Source organism: Hesperophylax consimilis, chromosome 4 (assembly GCF_061612785.1).
Source record: "Hesperophylax consimilis isolate HC1 chromosome 4, BYU_Hcon_1.0, whole genome shotgun sequence".
Classification (NCBI taxonomy): domain Eukaryota; kingdom Metazoa; phylum Arthropoda; class Insecta; order Trichoptera; family Limnephilidae; genus Hesperophylax; species Hesperophylax consimilis.
In genome coordinates, this window is record NC_142839.1 from 10,692,162 (window position 1) to 10,710,720 (window position 18,559).

The following is an 18,559-nucleotide window of genomic DNA, read 5'->3' on the forward strand; positions in this document are numbered from 1 at the left end:
ATTATGGATTAGATCATAATATAAAATAAATGTTATGATGGCGTAATTACCTAAAACTTTTACAAGAATTTTAATCACTGCTGTGTAGGGCCGTTAAATTGGATAAAAATAAAGAGAAATAGAAATAAAATTTTTCATGAATTTCTAATGGAGTTTAAGGCAGGTAGACAAAAGTAATTTAGTTTTCAAAAATATATAAATAGGTACTTACTCAGACCGCATAGAGTCAAGGAAGAGTTATAAATTAATAGCCTGTTGATCCATGGCTTGTCCGACAGGTAGCCCAGTATGATTCTGCCCACAGTATTTGCTATTCCAATCACACTCAGCAGCAACGACGACTTGTCTTTCGTGATACCCAACTCAGCCGATTGCGCCACTATGTAGACGTAGGGAATGTAAAATCCAATACTGGTCAGGAAATTAGAGATCGTGAATATAATAAAAACAGGGTCTGTGAGTAAAGAGAAATCGATGAGAGTAGCCATCGTGTCTTTGAAGTCTTTGGTCGTTGGGATGCCAGCGGGTGGAGGAACTTGAGATCTCACACTACTTCTTGAACCGTATCTTCCAACTAGGTGCCTTTCTTCCGGTGTCCCGCTCCCCCTTCTGTGTCCCGAGAGGTGAACTAGACTTCCCTGGTAAAGGACGTCGGGTCTATACATAACTCCACTTCCCACCCGTCTCAACGATTGGCTTCTATTTGCACGCGCATTGTCCACCGTCATGTTCAACATCGGCTGGCTAAGTGCGAGGCGGGCGGTGTCATTATCACCTTTGTATTGTCCATTCATGGGTTTTTGACCGTTGGGTCGCCCGTTTCCGTGATGAGCCCCTTGCTTCCTCATGTGATCTGTGCTGTGGGACCGTGATATTGAATCTCCGTTTATCTGGACAGGGGTCACGTCTAAGTGAGAGCCCCTAGATTGGTCATGAACTTTTTCAAAACTTAATAAAGTCATTTCGGTCGGCGGTTCCAAATAATCGTCCGGGATTTCTGTTTCTAGTGGTCTGAAGAGCGCTCCGAATATCACGCAGTTGAGGATGAGCGCTCCTATGATAAGCATAGCTCCTCTCCATCCGTACTCTGAGATGAGCATCTCTGTTAAGGGAGCAAAAATGAAGGTTCCCACGCCAGATCCGCAGACTGCAATTCCTGTGGCGAGGGATCGGTACTTCTCGAAGTAAACTGTCACGCAGACGATAGCTGGAAGATATATTAGACCAAAGCCAAATCCTGCGCCGACTCCGATGGTGATGAAGAGAGTGACGACGTTTGAAGCAAACACGCTGATGATTACGCAGATGGAAGCAAGCACTGCGCCCCACATTGCCACCAAGCGACATCCGTACCAGTTGACGAACACGCTAGATATTGGTCCTGAAAAAATACAAATGCATGATCAGTGCATCAAAATCGTGTCTGATAGCAACAAGAAAATCTTAACTCCCATAAATTTACTCTCCGTTATCTTTGCCAACGAATGGTTTTTAATAACTTAAACAAAAGTCCCGAGTAACGGACCTATGATAACATTATTGTTTACACTAGGATATGAACTTAACAGTGTACCCACAAACAACTGCATGATTTATGTCGACATTATTTGCGAATTAAAAATACTTTCCACTGAATTTTCCAGAACAAACAGAAAAAAGAAACAGAAGTATGAGAATGAGTATGAGCAGTATAAATTACAAAAGTCGAAATGTTATCTTTATTAAAACCGAATCGATCTAGATAGGTACTTCTTAACCAGATTGTTTAATGATGTCGGTATTTACAATCTTTAGTCAATAGTCAGTATGAGGTGTGTGGGAACGAAACACCTGAACAAATGAAAATATAGATTGCTTTATAAACAGAATTCGCTATGGCGGACGCGTTTAAGTCCTGCGTATGACATTCATAAATAAAATAAGTCTGTTCAAAGATTATTTTTTTTTGCGTACACGGATAAATAAAAATACCAATGTTAATCGCAGTGCATCGGATTTTTGATCGGGAAGAGAAGTTGATCAAACACACACTACGGCCCGAAATAATTCTTTGTTTAAAGTAACCTGGATACCCCTTCGAAACAATTCTTTGTTTGAAGTAACCTGGATACACCTTTGAAATAATTCTTTGGTTAAAATAACCTCGATACCCGTTCGAAATAATTATTTTTTTCGAAACACCTGGATACCAGTTCAAACTAATTCTTTGTTTAAAATAACCTGGATACTCCTTCAAAATAATACTTTGTATAAATAACCTGGATACCCGTTCGAAATAATTCTTTGTTTAAAATAATCTTGATACCCGTTCAAAATAATTCTTTGTTCAAAATAACCTTGATACCCGTTCAAAATAATTCTTTGTTCAAAATAATCTGGATACCCACCCGTTCGAAATAATTTTTTTCTCAAGTTAATTTGCATTTGCCAAAGAAAACATTTATTGTGTATTTATATTCCTGATGCAGAGACATTAAAGATGCTTACTGCAAGTAAGTTACTGAATCTCACAAAATATAAGCAAATTAGCTTGGCAGATTTCAAGGAAGAACAAAGACATATTTATTTTTCAATCTGACAGTGTGCGATATTTTGTAAGCTGTGAATAATAAAAAAAATCATGATATGATTTTATTAAAGCCATAAAGCTCGACCCTTTCATACTGTAAGGGTGTGAGAAAGCTTTTCAAGCTTTTCCGTCCTCAAGTGAAACAAAATCGTGACAGGCAAATGAAGGTCAAAGGGCGACTTTGACAATCAAGATTTATGTAGTGATATACGTTCTGGATAATAGAATACATAAAAATATAAAAAGTGCCTTGTTGGCGTATTTCGTTATCCAAATATTTGACTAATCGAGGCTCAAATTTTCAATACAAAACTGTATTTACGAAATTCAAATTGGATGGAGATCTACGATGTCAGGCGAGCGTAAGCGAGATGAAGCGCTGGGCTGTTGGGCATTTGTATGGAAGGAACTTCTATATTTGTTGTAGATAAATAAATATCCATATTTAAAACGCATATTTTATTTTTAAAATACTTTAACAACGAGAAACAACTATTCCAGCCAAAATAAATTGAAAATACTGCATTTTAATAGCGATTTCGTTAAAAATATGGATATTTTGACGTATTTTGCTAACGCTATGTTTTGACTTAACAATGTTAAATTGGGTTTTATAGATTAAAAAAAATTAAACCCAGACTTAGAACCTACACCTTTAATATGTTTTAGGTTTAGGTTAGATCCTCTTAGTTTGGGTTAATTGAAATAAGAACAAAAACTAACGTTAAAACTTTAACATCAATTATGATGGCTGTCAAGTGAATAATAAACTTTAATTAGAAAATAACTATTTTATTTGAGATTTTCACAGCCTAAACTATTAATGTGGTTTATTTTTGGGGTATTATGGCATGTTGCGCCACCTCCTTACTTTGGATTTGTTTCCGAAGTGCTGGGGAGACCCAAAACGCATAGAGCACGCCTAATTACGGACGCAATTGAAATTCATAAAAATCCCATTAAAAGAAGACGGGCTTAGCTCGGTAGCTTTTGGTATCCGCTAATTGACGACTACACCAAAACTAAACTTAGAAAACTATTTTAAATTATACTGTAATACCAGATCTTAGAGGATTGGAGCTAGCAACTCGATATCGTTTCGACATCAATAAGCACACACTTCACCAAAATCTTCATCTAAACATCGGCACTGATGATGGAAACTGTAATGTTCTCCGAAAATTTGGCTAAAGATGGATGTAGCGCATCACTGCACAATACCAAAAAAAAAAACACTTTAGTCAAAATGCATTGTTTACCACTTCCGATGACTTAAAATGTTGTTTCTCACTGATGTAAAGTGTTTTAAATTTTTTTTTGCGTATTAACCGCGTTCATTAATTTTGCATATTTACCTGATTATGTAATACAGACATTGAATATTACATAAAAAAAAAACAATTTACAAAATATAATATTTTAGTGACTTTATATCACTTTTAAAAAATGTGTCGAATTTCCACTGCCCTGAGATGCCATGGAACCATATTTACATACACAGTTTCGAGGGTTCAAACTTTTTACTGCTGTCAATATAAATCTTATGTAAGCTGTCGTCTGTAATCTTATTGAAAAAAAGAAAACACAAGTAAAACCTCTGGCAACGGCACAATAAAAATGAAACGTGATTTACAGGTGTTATGTTGGATGTTGAATAGTAAATTTTATCGAAAATGTGATTTCTTTTCATTGAAGGTAAAATGTAGAATGTCATACATACTCGTATATGTATATATTGCTCGTAAATACGTTGAATAGATTTGTTGTGAACTATTTTGTTTTCTTCAAAACACAGCAAACTTATTTAGCGGCAATGAGGTAAGTAAATAGACAGAGTTAGCTTTGGATCATTGTCCAATATCTCGGGTATCAGTCGGTTACAAGCGCTCGCCGGGCACAGGTCTCAAAAATATAGGCAAAGCAATGGTATAACCTTTCATCGTTAAGTAGGATTTTGCCAAAATCAGTAGTCGTGTAAATTGACTTATTAATGTTAAATGTGACCATTGGTCACCTTCGACTCGTTCGTTGAGTTCTTTCGCGGTTGGAAGGATTCGGGCGACATCGACAGCCGCCACACCCCCTTTCCTACTCCCGCACTGAAAATATATTTCACATTGATATTGCAAGTAATGTAGACTCTATTTATATATAACTCAATGTTTTGCGGCACCATTTAAATTAGAAATAAGAATCACTTAGTTTTAAACACATTTATAGTTCCTTCTCCCACTGCATCTATAAGTTTATACTTGTAATGTGTCTATGTATGTATTAATGAATGTTTTTTTGTTTGTCCCTTTAGACTAACAATCGTCAGGAGTGTTTTGAATGGAAAAATAAGTTGAGTAAAAATAAGTTAAATAAAAGTAGTGAATGGTGAAAATCAGTGATGCCCAAGAAAGACATGGCACGATCAAGTGAAAGAAACACCTAAAAATTAAACTTTTTAAATGTGTGTATTTATTATTTACACCATAAAAATAGACCACATTTTCAGGTACACTAGAATTCCCAACCTAAAAACTTTACTCCAAACTATTCATGACCCGGAGCAACGCCGGGAACACGTCAATTAGTTTTAAATAAATCCTGATGACTTGAGAGTTGCTCACAAAACATATCGCTTGTTTCTGAATAATAAAAATGGTAATTATTATTCTCAATGATATTTTTTCAAAAAATTCGAATCGATTCATTTTGATGCAGGTACCGATATTACCCCTTCTACCTAGTACTTCATATTACCTGCAAAACCTTCTAATGATGAATTTACAATTTTGATGATGTATTAATAATAAAACATGGCCTTCGGAACTTAGTTTATGTGCCCATCTACTTCAAATACCCGCTTTCTATGATCTAATAATGTATCTAACTAATATAACTTATCTCATAATCTGTTAGCTGACACAGGTGTCAATAAATTCCCGGTGGTGGATATATTTTATCTTCAATATTGCTAATTACTTTGCCGGAATAATTACCATTGTATTGCAATTAAATCAATCGATCCATCAAAACATTGGGTTTCAATCCATCATGATAAATGTGTAAAATGGATGGAAGTTATTTCATAACGAGCAAAAAATGTACGTTACAATTCACAAAGTTTGCCAGTTAAATAAAATAGTGATTTATCGCATTAAAAACTCGCGATGAGAACACTGTACAGAACAATCTACTGCGTATTTATAGGAAAAAACTATGAAATTAATAATTAACTATGCTCGGCTTAATTTTTTTTCCCGGGACATGATTCAATTTAGATGGCGGGTATGAGTACCACCGCCCCGGAAACCATTTATTGGATAACCAACACCTCTGCCATAGGTCACCCCAAGTGGTTCGCTACGTTTGGCGAATTAGCAGAGGTGCCCCTGTTCATGGGGTGAGGTTTGTCTAGGTCTTGGCGGCGGATACATTTGCCCACATACTGCGTGGCGGGCCGGATCGGGAGAGACTGGTTTAGGGAAAAATTTTGACCTCTCCAGCCGGAATATCTCGACCCATCATTGGATTAATATGTCCGTCACTCCTGGACACATTGGCCCCCAGAATCCTACCGACCCTTCATACCTTTTTCCTTTCCAGAACTTTTCTTTTCCTTCCTTTCCCTAAAAAGACCTTTCACACAGCATCCTTTAAGATCACATAGGCCCTGAGGGAAATTATTTTCCTCAGGGCCTCCTGTGTGGAGCTTATGTTAGAAAATAATTTTGTTAAGATTTCGTTGATTATAATACTTTAGTAGGAATGTAGTGTTTATAGAAGAGTTTACAAGTTATGATTAATATTGTACTTGTTAATTTACATTAAATTTGAAAATGGAAGAGGTTTCTGCAGCAGTTAGGTACTAGAGTTATAATAATTCTTAAAAGATAGGATTCAAAAAGGTTGTTTTCTTTGAAAGGTCCCAATGACAGACACTCAATGTGACATCTATTGACTGGAAAGATAAATACATTTGTAATGCCAGCAAGTTTTACGTTGGAATGTCACAAGCGGTCATCTCAAACAACTACACGTACTAATATTTCAACCAAAATACTTATTTCGGTTATCTTGCGAGAAATCTGGTATAATGAAACCAAATTTGATTTGAATGTAATTTTTAACTGGAACTGATTATGTTGATAATTCAAACAAGCGATTAGTTAGGTACCTATCAATAATATAATATTTTAACAACAATAAAAATATGTAGTTGCTTTTAAAATTGAAATAATAATATACCGTGATTTTTCACGGGTGCAAAAATAATACCTATATGACGTTCATTGACAAATGTTTGATTATCATCTAAATGTAGCCGGGTACGATAGCTAGGTTTATAGGTAGTTATATATAAATAATGTTTGAAGAATTAACCTTGTTACCTAAATGTAGCCAGGTAAGATAGCTAGGATTATATGGAGTTACATAAATAATGTTTGAAGAATTAACCTTATTACCTAAATGTAGCCGAGTACGATAGCTAGGTTTATAGGTAGATAGAAGAATTGACCATATTACCTAAATGTAGCTCGGTACGATAGCTAAGATTATAGGTGGTGAGATATAAATAAAGTTTGAAGAATTAACCTTATTACCTAAATGTAGCCGGTTTCGATAGCTAGGATTATAGATAGTTAGAAGAGTTGACCTTATTACTTAAATGCAGCCCGATACGATAACTAGGATTACCTATAGATAGTTAGAAGAGTTGAACTTACTACCTAAATGCAGCCCGGTACGATAACTAGGAATATAGATAGTTAGAAGAGTTGAACTTACTACCTAAATGCAGCCCGGTACGATAACTAGGATTATAGATAGTTAGAAGAGTTGACCTTATTACTTAAATGCAGCCCGATACGATAACTAGGATTACCTATAGATAGTTAGAAGAGTTGACCTTATTACCTAAATGCAGCCCGGTACGATAACTAGGAATATAGATAGTTAGAAGAGTTGAACTTACTACCTAAATGCAGCCCGGTACGATAACTAGGAATATAGATAGTTAGAAGAGTTGAACTTACTACCTAAATGCAGCCCGATACGATAACTAGGATTATAGATAGTTAGAAGAGTTGACCTTATTACTTAAATGCAGCCCGATACGATAACTAGGATTACCTATAGATAGTTAGAAGAGTTGACCTTATTACCTAAATGCAGCCCGGTACGATAACTAGGAATATAGATAGTTAGAAGAGTTGAACTTACTACCTAAATGCAGCCCGGTACGATAACTAGGAATATAGATAGTTAGAAGAGTTGAACTTACTACCTAAATGCAGCCCGGTACGATAACTAGGATTATAGATAGTTAGAAGAGTTGACCTTATTACCTAAATGCAGCCCGGTACGATAACTAGGATTATAGATAGTTAGAATAGTTGAACTTACTACCTAAATGCAGCCCGGTACGATAACTAGGAATATAGATAGTTAGAAGAGTTGAACTTACTACCTAAATGCAGCCCGGTACGATAACTAGGATTATAAATAGTTAGAAGAGTTGACCTTATTAACTAAATGGAGCTCGGTACGATAACTAGGATTATAGATAGTTAGAAGAGTTGACTTTATTACCTAAATGGAGCCGGTACGATAACTAGGATTATAGATAGTTAGAAGAGTTGACCTTATTAACTAAATAGAGCTCGGTACGATAACTAGGATTATAGATAGTTAGAAGAGTTGACCTTATTACCTAAATGCAGCCCGGTACGACAACTAGGATTATAGATAGTTAGAAGAGTTGACCTTATTACCTAAATGGAGCCAGTACGATAACTAGGATTATAGATAGTTAGAAGAGTTGACCTTATTACCTAAATGGAACCCGGTACGATAACTAGGATTATAGATAGTTAGAAGAGTTGACCTTATTACCTAAATGGAACCCGGTACGATAACTAGGATTATAGATAGTTAGAAGAGTTGACCTTATTACCTAAATGGAGCCAGTACGATAACTAGGATTATAGATAGTTAGAAGAGTTGACCTTATTACCTAAATGGAACCCGGTACGATAACTAGGATTTTAGATAGTTAGAAGAGTTGACCTTATTACCTAAATGCAGCCCGGTACGAAAACTAGGATTATAGATAGTTAGAAGAGTTGACCTTATTACCTAAATGGAGCCAGTACGATAACTAGGATTATAGATAGTTAGAAGAGTTGACCTTATTACCTAAATGGAGCCCGGTATGATAACTTGGATTATAGATAGTTAGAAGAGTTGACCTCATTACCTAAATGGAGCCCGGTACGATAACTAGGATTATAGATAGTTAGAAGAGTTGACTTTATTACCTAAATGCAGCCCGGTACGATAACTAGGATTATAGATAGTTGGAAGAGTTGACCTTATTACCTAAATGCAGCCCGGTATGATAACTAGGATTATAGGTTGTTAGATATAAAAAAATGATAGAATAATTATTATCGTGATTACTTTTTGGGTGTTGTGCTGTTTCCTTTTCTAGGCAACCTTTCGGACAGCGTGACAGTGTCAATTTATACCACAACAATCAAGCTAATTATTATACCGATTCCGGCCCACGGAATCATTTCTACTTCACATAAACACACACTCTACCACAATCCACGCATCTGCCTTGACAATGGACATTGTAACGCTGTCCGGAATGTTGGCCAAAGAACAAGGAAGCGCAACACGGTGTTATTACCCAAAAACTAATAACCATTGTACTTTTGGCCCCGAAAATCACAAATCAATGAACAAATTTAAAGAGAAAATTTATTTTAGATTATCTTCGAATTCAGATATTTTAGCAAGAAAATATAGTATATTCTCAAGAAAGCAAAAGTTCAGAAGTTCAAAGAACTTAATAATACGAAATTAAACTAAAATCTCACAAACATTTAATTTATTTGAAAGGATTTCGGACATCTCAATGAATGGCTTAAAAATGTTTATTTTATTTGTAATCCAATAGTTTTTGTCCTACGGTTTTGTGGGAAGAGTCAGTCTCAGACCTGACCAAGAAAAGGGATGAAAATGATGATGCTTGTAGATACATAATATATATTACTCGATTATTTTCGTGTCAAAAACATTACCCACTTATTTGAATGGTGAAAAGTCCTCAATACTGCATAGTTACAATCAATTATCGATTATTATCGAACTCTCAAGATAAAAAAATACTTTTATCGATTGATTACTTAATCGTGATTTCATAAGAATGAAATTCTTTGCGATAAGGAAGCTATTAAGAGTACAATATGTGATGTTTTTGATTGGACTTATTGATAAAAGCTAATATTTCTGTTGGTAGTATTCCGTTGCCACAGAATAAATAACATCAATGGATAAAACATTATTTTTTTACACTTGATTTTATCAGTTTACCAAGAGACTCACGGAAAACCCGTGAAATTCAAGTATTGATTGTCAACAATTTGTTTGCAACAGATTAGAAATTATTTAAAAAAAACTTTAGATTATTTGGCCTAGTTCAACTGATCAAAAGAGTTAATGTTGACCTAGATTTTTTAATAGAGTTTTCTGCGTAGCATTTAATTGCTTTCATTCCTGTAGTCATTTTTAGTCCCGTAGAAAATTTTCATAAAATAGGTCATTTTGCAATTTCTTTTTCTGTAAAAAAAAAGTCAAAGTTGAGAGTGAAAATTACCTGAACACAGTGTGACTCCGACCAAGATAGAAACGATCCACGCAGTTTTGCCTTTGCCTTCATTGAAATATTCCAGGAATTCTTGGTAAAAAACACCGAAGGAGTAGGTCATGCCGTCAGCTAGAACAAGAAAGAAAAAGGAAGGTTAGTATAATACATTCCACGTTCTACTAAGAGAAATTTTCTTGAATATTTCAAGGAATTAAGGAATAAATTAAATTATTAGGTAAACAGGTTAAAATAGAAGGATAGCAAAATATGATTATAAGTTAATGTTCTTGCTTTCATTATCAGAATTATTCAGAGGAACAGCTGTGAGGCCTTTTTTCATACAGTACTTAAATTTGGATTTGAGGCGAAAATACCCAACCAAATTGAAAAATTATTTTTTTTAATCAAAAGTCGCTCAAAATATCAGACAAAGGATATTTTATTTTTAAATTTATTATAAAGTATGGGCCATTAAATAATTCAATTTTGCTTAATTTGTTGAGAGGCAACTTTGTCATTTTTGTGAGTTAATTGTAATCATTAAAAAAAAAATTGATCTGTTAAAATAATCAAAAATAAAACGAAAAACGTTCATTTAATATATTTATACACACTACAAATATGTGTTCCAGCGTAAATCGGTCATATGTAATATTTATTCTATTACTTAAAGTATATTATTTATATTAATGTAAATATTGTACGATGTACAATACATTATAATAATCATAATAAAACAAAAAAAATCGTTTAACTTAGGAGCAGAAGTGTATTTCAGTTTGTATTGTACATTATTGTTTCACGACTTCGTAGCAGATTTACACAACTATTTTATACAATCGTTTATTATTGAACTATACTTGAAAATATGAATTGAAACTATATTATTACTTCGAATATTGTTAGTTTAATCAAGCTTGTTTTTTTTTCTTTGATCCAATATATAGAGGAAAAAAGACATTGAAACAAACTAAAATATATCTGCTATTAAAAGATATCGTATAAATAGAGTGGTTGTGATTAGATTGATGTAAATACGTGTTTCGTGGTACGCGGAAGCACGTGGAGTCTTCTACGTACTGTGCAAATTGTGGCCTAAAGCTCTGCCAACTCTGTAGCCATTCATTATATCGCACGTGTAAATAATTTGAAAACACGAGGCAGAATGGCAATCAAAAACTGTTATGTGAATTTAATGAATCTGTTGATTCAGAAATCTCAATTCAGTGAACGCGTCCGAAATGAACGTCGATATTCATTAAATGATTGAAATTTTTGTAACACCAATTAAATTGTAATTGAGATTGAGAGATATTTGATATCATGACATAAGCCCCCGAGGGAAATTATTTTCCTCAGAGCCTCCTGTGTGGGATTAATGTAATGTTATGTATATATTTATATAAACATATGCATAATATTTGTCTATTTCACGTAACTATAGCTTAGTTAAAAAAAAATGACGAATGCCCACTATTATTGTACACGGATTCCAATTTTAAAATTTTGTATTTACCTATAGTATTTATCTACACTTATTTGCTGTATTTGTTTACAAGTGTGTCTATTTCATTTCTTGTAGTGTAATTTTATTTAAAAAATTTTTACTACTTTTAAGAAAAAATGTTATATTTGTGTGAACAAAATCACCTTTAATCAGTGAAAACCAAACAAAAATAAATAATAGGAACGTTTTCGTGAAAAATCACCTCAAGGGCGCTGTACAATTTAATACCAGTTCCTAGACTATATCTTATTTAATTACTTACATAATTTAGTATATTTGATAAGTATGTTACTACAAAAAAAAAAAAGTCACTACAAAAACTACCTACCGACCAGTCGCATTTCATTTTACTATAAACTAATTTAAAAATAAAACAATCTTAAAGTTAGAATTAAAGTTAGAATTAAAGTTAGAATTCAAGTGAATATAATCATTTTTGCGTTTGCGCACTATCTGTGAGCTGCGCTATTCTAAAAAACGACAAACCGACATTAAATTTGTGTTTTATATCAACACCTTCTGACATACAAAAGAAGGTAACAAACAATCGTAATAAACATAGTGAAAAGTGAATCTAAATAACAAACATTAAAAATAATTACTACTAAACCAGTGAACCCGTTGTGCGCGAACGTGAATTTCATGATTTATTTAAAAAAAAAAACAGTCGTTATATAAGTGTCAAACAACTAAACCACAATTTAGACCTTTTGTACGACTATTTCGCAAGTCTACCAGTTATATTAGATTAAATCACGCTAATTGTGTATCGGTACTTGGCAGCGTGGTGAGAGGCGCCGACACATTCCGATCTACCTTCCTGGGACGAGAGTTCGAAACCCAGAGTAAACATTTATTTTTTTATTTTTTACGTTGTGAAGTTTGATTTACATTTTGTCCAACAGATGGCAATCCAATAAATCATACAAAATAAATCCAATACTAAATCAAATATATACTGTAATTTTAAAAATAAATGTGATATCAAATCCAACAACAAAATAAACTAAATATAATATTCTAATACAAATCCTTCAAAACTGTAATACTAAAATATAATTTTTTTTACAACTCAGTTTCTTTGTTTGTTGTTTAGTGTAATACATAATAACTCCCTGTAATATGGAGAGCACCACCTGCAGCAAGTGCCCGGAACCCATACTCACGAGGGAATCAATGTTCTGGTGCTCCTCCTGCAAGGAGAGTCTACATTTCGCCTGCGGTGGCGTAAGTGAAGGTCATTACCGAAAACTCTCCCAAGAAAAACGCAATAATACCAAATGCACTGGCTGCAAGACGGAAACGCGCAGTACGGCGCGTTCTACTTCTATTTCCAGTAAGGAGACCCCAGCGGCCAGCACCACTAAAGTAGGTGAAACACAGCTCGACCTAATTACACATGAATTACGTCAAATCAAGACTGAGCTACAGGGATTCAAGAATGTCCAGACGAAATTATACGAAATGTTCGATGAATTCAAGGACTTCAAGGCCTCGCTAACATTTTTTAATAGCAAAATGGAGGGATTTGAAGAAGACTTTAAAAAATCTCTGATAAAACTACAAAGCATAGACTCCGTTCAAAAAAAAAACACAGAACTCGAGGCAAAACTAACTATGCTCGAATTAAAGATCGACGATCAAGATCGGCAACAAAAAAAATTTGCCGCCGAAATAAGAGGTATACCGGAGGTTGAAGGTGAGAATTTGGCAAATATTTTATTTAACATAAATCAAGAAATAAAAACAAACACTACGAAAAATGACATTGAGACCAGCTATAGGTCTCCGGGTAAGACAATCCCCCAAAAAAACAGACCTATAATTGTGCGGTTTAAGCACGTTCACGTAAGAGATGTCTTTTTAAACGATGTAAAAAGGTACAATATGAATGCTGTGACTAAGGAAGACAAACTCAACACGACCTCAATAGGACTCTCCGGACCGCGCACGCCGGTATATATATCGGAACACCTGACTTCAACAAATAAACGCCTACTTTACCTAGCGAAGAAGACGGCTATTGATAAAAAATTTGCATTCGTATGGGTAAAAGCGGGACGAGTATATATACGCCAAACCACGGAATCGAGAGCTATACATATCACCTCTGAGAATATCTTACTTGCACTATGACTCACAAATGCAATCATACTTATACTACCTGTATCCCTTTTCAAAATGTTAATCAGAGTGTTCCTATATTTCATGATATTTCTATTCCTTTCAAAAAAATACTACAATATTGCATTGTTCAATCCCCAAATAAGCACGATGTCAGACATTTCAATTAATAATTTAATTATTAACATCGTGGTGCATTTATATTACCCACACATTATCAGGAAATTCTTATATGACAAATTTACAACTATATTTTTTTTATTAAAAATTAATAAAATACTTCGTTTTAACCACTTTTATTGTTTAATTACCAACATGTTTCATGAGCAACGCTCACTTCTTCAGGGTTTTTTGAGTATTTTATTAATTTATTAATTAAAGTATTTTATTAATTTTTAATTAAAATGGTGCCACAAAATAAGTTTGCTGAGTTAGAAGAAATATATATATATTTTTTTTTATTTTTATATGTGTTTATTCAGTTTTTTTTATTTGTACATTATTTTCTCTTACTTAGATCTTACAAAACTGATCAATCAGTTTAATTGTTATATAATATCATTGTGTCTCTCTGACCCCGCTACTTTACTTCCTTATTATAAGAAATTACTAGCTAACCCTCAATTCACCACAAATACCAATTGCAATTTTTATTTGTACCATTCGAAGAACATGAAATGGCTAATGTTTTCTTACAATTTATGTATTACAATAATTTATGTATATTATTTTATGTCAATAACTGAGCAACCAAACTTATGTACTCTTTGTTCACACATCAAAAACATAAATTTACCATCCCAAATTAATATTACCGTGTGGGTTTACTTACAGATAACTTACTCTAAAAATGATCCAACATTCTTTTGAAATTCCCGATGAATCTATGCTCACATGCAACAATTATGTAGTTGATAATCCTAAAGACATAAATAAATACTGTTGGGAATCGTACAGTCTAAAAATTGTACACCAGAATATACGAAGTATTACCAATATTGATGATCTCGATTTATTATATTGCTGTTGTTATGCGCGTAGTGCGACATTATGGCAACCATATTATATTATTAATTTTACCGGACGGGCAGTGGTATTGAGTTCCAACTTTATTTTTTCTGTTCTATTCTTATGTCTCTTTATCTTACAATTCCTACACGTTCATTACATTAACTTCTCATGCGCTAAAAACCTTATGTTTTATTTATTACCTCCAGATTATTTAAATCTTGTGCTGTGTTTGCTTAAATTATCCATGTTGTTATTTCATTCAACTTCTCTATGTTCAAATACTGTATATTACAATATCTTGTCTTTACCATTCAAGATGATTGCATATTACATAAATGGCTCCAAATAATAATAAAAAACGTAGACTGACTATTGGTTTTCTAAATGCACAATCGCTTGGTACAGGCTTTGATGATCTATGTATCTATATTAGAGAACACGAAATCGATGCATTAGCCTTGAACGAAACTTGGATTGATGCAAGCAGAGGTACAACTGATAGAGCAATTCCGGGTTATAACTTATATCTTTCCCCTCGTCCTAAACGTGGGGGAGGTGTTGGTTTCTATGTACGTCGTGAATTATCAAGCGTTAAACTACCACACGAAAACAAGTACTTGGAACAAATGTGGCTTAAAATTAAGGCTCCGAATATCGATATATGTTTAGGCACAGCATACAGAACTAGTAAAAACCTCGTCAATGACACAATCGATTGTATCAGTGATAACTTATCTGACCACATGTTTCAGTGTGAAACACTTTTTTTACTTGGCGATTTAAATATAAACTTATTAAACAAACAGGAACCGGATGCAAAAAAGTTAATAGATGCATTGCAAGCATTTAATATGTCGCCAACTGTAAACGAACCAACAAGAGTAACAGGTACTTCCTCGACACTTATAGATGTGGTATTCACTAATAAACCTGAAATAGTTACACGTACACAAATTTACCATTATAAAACTATAAGCGACCATGGTTTAGTTATATGCGACTTAAAATTTTCAAAACCAAAATATATACCAAAAACAATAACTTACAGAAACACTAAAGACATAGACATGAATAGGCTAAATGCCGATTTGGCTAACGGGCCATGGCAACACATAAGCGCTTTGAATGATGTTGACAGTATGGTCACACACTTCAATGCGTACGTATTGAATATCTACGATACGCATGCACCAAAACAGACAATAACCATTAAAGACAAACACAAACCTTGGATAACAGATGTCATTAAATATATGATGAAAATTCGAGATCGCGCGTATATCAGGTATTTAAAATCAAAATTAGACTCACACTACACTTATTATAAACAATTACGAAATCTAGTAACCTCTTCCATGAAAAGAGAAAAAAAAGCATTTTTTGAATATAACATCAATAATAATGTACATGACTCAAAAAAACTCTGGAAATCTTTAGAAAATTGCCTTCATGTTAAAGACAAAGTCGGAGATATACCAACACATTTAAATGACCCAGAAGCCATAAATAATCATTTCATTAATCACAGTCAAAATCTAGAACATAGTCCAATTTTAGTCAACCATTATAATACACAAAATCACTCTATAGCAAAATCATTTTCACTTCAAATAGTTGATGAAACTACAATATCAAAACACATTCATACTATCAAATCAAACGCTATCGGTTGCGATAAAATAAGTATCTCAATGATTAAACTCATACTTCCGTATGCACTCAGCACTATAACAACCATTATTAACCAATCATTACGGACAGGTATAGTTCCAGCACTGTGGAAAAATGGTTTAGTCACACCAATTCCGAAAAAGAAACCAATTTCAAGTATTAGTGATCTCAGACCGATTAGCATATTACCAGCATTATCCAAGGTACTCGAAAAAGTTGTGTTTGAGCAAACAGTAGTCTACGCTGAAACATGCGGGATTATACCTCGTCATCAATCGGGGTTTCGTAAAGGCCACAGCACTACAACAGCTCTGCAATGTATTACAGATGATATTCTTGCCTCCACTGATGCAGGCAAAGCCTCGATACTAGTTCTGCTGGACTTCTCTAAGGCATTTGACTTACTGAGCATTCCATTACTTATTGCAAAGTTGCGTTACTTTGGTTTTGACGATGAAGCAATAAAATGGTTTCAAAATTACTTCAAAGATAGAACTCAGCGCACAGTTTGCAAGGATAGTAATGGGACTCTAAAATATTCATCTGACATTATAATAACAAGAGGGGTACCCCAGGGATCGATACTAGGGCCATTGCTTTTTGCTATATATACCGCTGACATGATGCAATCTATTGAACACTGTGGTTCGCACATGTATGCTGATGACACACAACTATATTTATCGTTTGACGTAAGTAAAACTCATGTGGCAGTGGATATGGTAAATGGTGACCTACGTAGAGTTTGCAGTTGGGCAAAGGAGCACGCGTTACTTCTCAATCCTCAAAAAACTGTTGCTTTATTAATGGGAACTAAGCAAAAAATATCATGCGTAAAAAATGGAGAACATGTTGTAAAAATACATGAAACCACCGTTCCCTTTGTTGATGCTGCGCGCAACCTTGGAATAATGGTGGACGGTAGATTGAGGTATGATGAACATGTTAAAAACAGGTCACAGTGGTGCTACTCGAGGCTTCGTCTATTGTACAATATAAGAGATAACATATCAGTGAAACTACGCAAGATTATTACTGATAGTCTTGTTCTCTCAATATTGGACTATGGAGACTCAGTTTACGGTCCATCTTTATTGAAAAAAAACCCAAAAACAAGTACAACGAGTCCAAAATGCATGTGTCCGATATTGCTATAATGTCCCGAGACGCGAGCATATCTCGCCTTACCTCTATCGGCATCGAATACTGAATATGTCGAACAGAAGGAAGTTACATCAAATGTGTCAACTGTTCAACTTGATGAATTCAAAGGTTCCTTCCTATCTGTTTGACAGACTGCAGTGGTCCCGTGACTCACATGCACATAGTACACGCCAAAGAGACCATTTACTTGTTCTCCCCAAACATAAAACTGCTGTTTTTGAGGGTAGTTTTAGCTACTCATCGTCAAAACTTTGGAATAAAATACCACTGCCTATTCGAACAACAACATCGTTGCAGTGCTTTAAGAAGCTCTGCAGCGAATGGTTGCTGACAGCACAGTCAACCGCACAACATCATAATTGATCGAATTTAAAATGAAAGGGACACCTACTTGTGATTATTATTTTTTTTAATTTTATCTATGTATTTTATGTAAATTTAATCCTGAATTTATATTTTATTTTATTTTAAAGAAATTTGTATTTATCGATTTATAACACATTATATTAAAGGCACTGCTGAAAACCAGCTACATTCCCGGAGAAATCCGGAATGTACAGCTGAGCAGTTGCCCTTTTGGCAATATAATCATCTAAATGTATGTGTACAAACTATATGCAAACATGTAAAAAATTATTGTCAAATAAACGTTTTTATTTTTTTTTTACTTTTTAACTTCCGATTTAGTTGTCCGGGTTAAATCTTCCCCAAAGGAAAAACTTAACCCTTCCACTCACTTTTCCACAAATGATCATCTAGTCAATCAACATTATGTAAGTGCATTATATAAGCAAAATAAATACAAAACAATACAAGAACAACAACACGTCAACTCATCAGAGATCAAATGGGAAAAAAAAATTCACCG

At 34.1% G+C, this 18,559-nt stretch overlaps 1 protein-coding gene across 2 annotated transcripts in view; it reads right to left on the minus strand.

Moving 5' to 3' along the window:
• Mct1 (Monocarboxylate transporter 1) overlaps positions 1-18,559 on the minus strand; it is a 143,495-nt gene that overhangs the window by 8,209 nt on the left and 116,727 nt on the right. For both annotated transcript variants that reach the window (XM_089651339.1, XM_089651338.1), the window contains exons 3-4: positions 10,224-10,343; positions 212-1,381 (exon numbers count right to left, since the gene is read on the minus strand). In XM_089651339.1, coding sequence (XP_089507465.1) covers positions 212-1,381; positions 10,224-10,343 — 1,290 coding nt within the window. The remainder of the gene's footprint in view (positions 1-211; positions 1,382-10,223; positions 10,344-18,559) is intronic.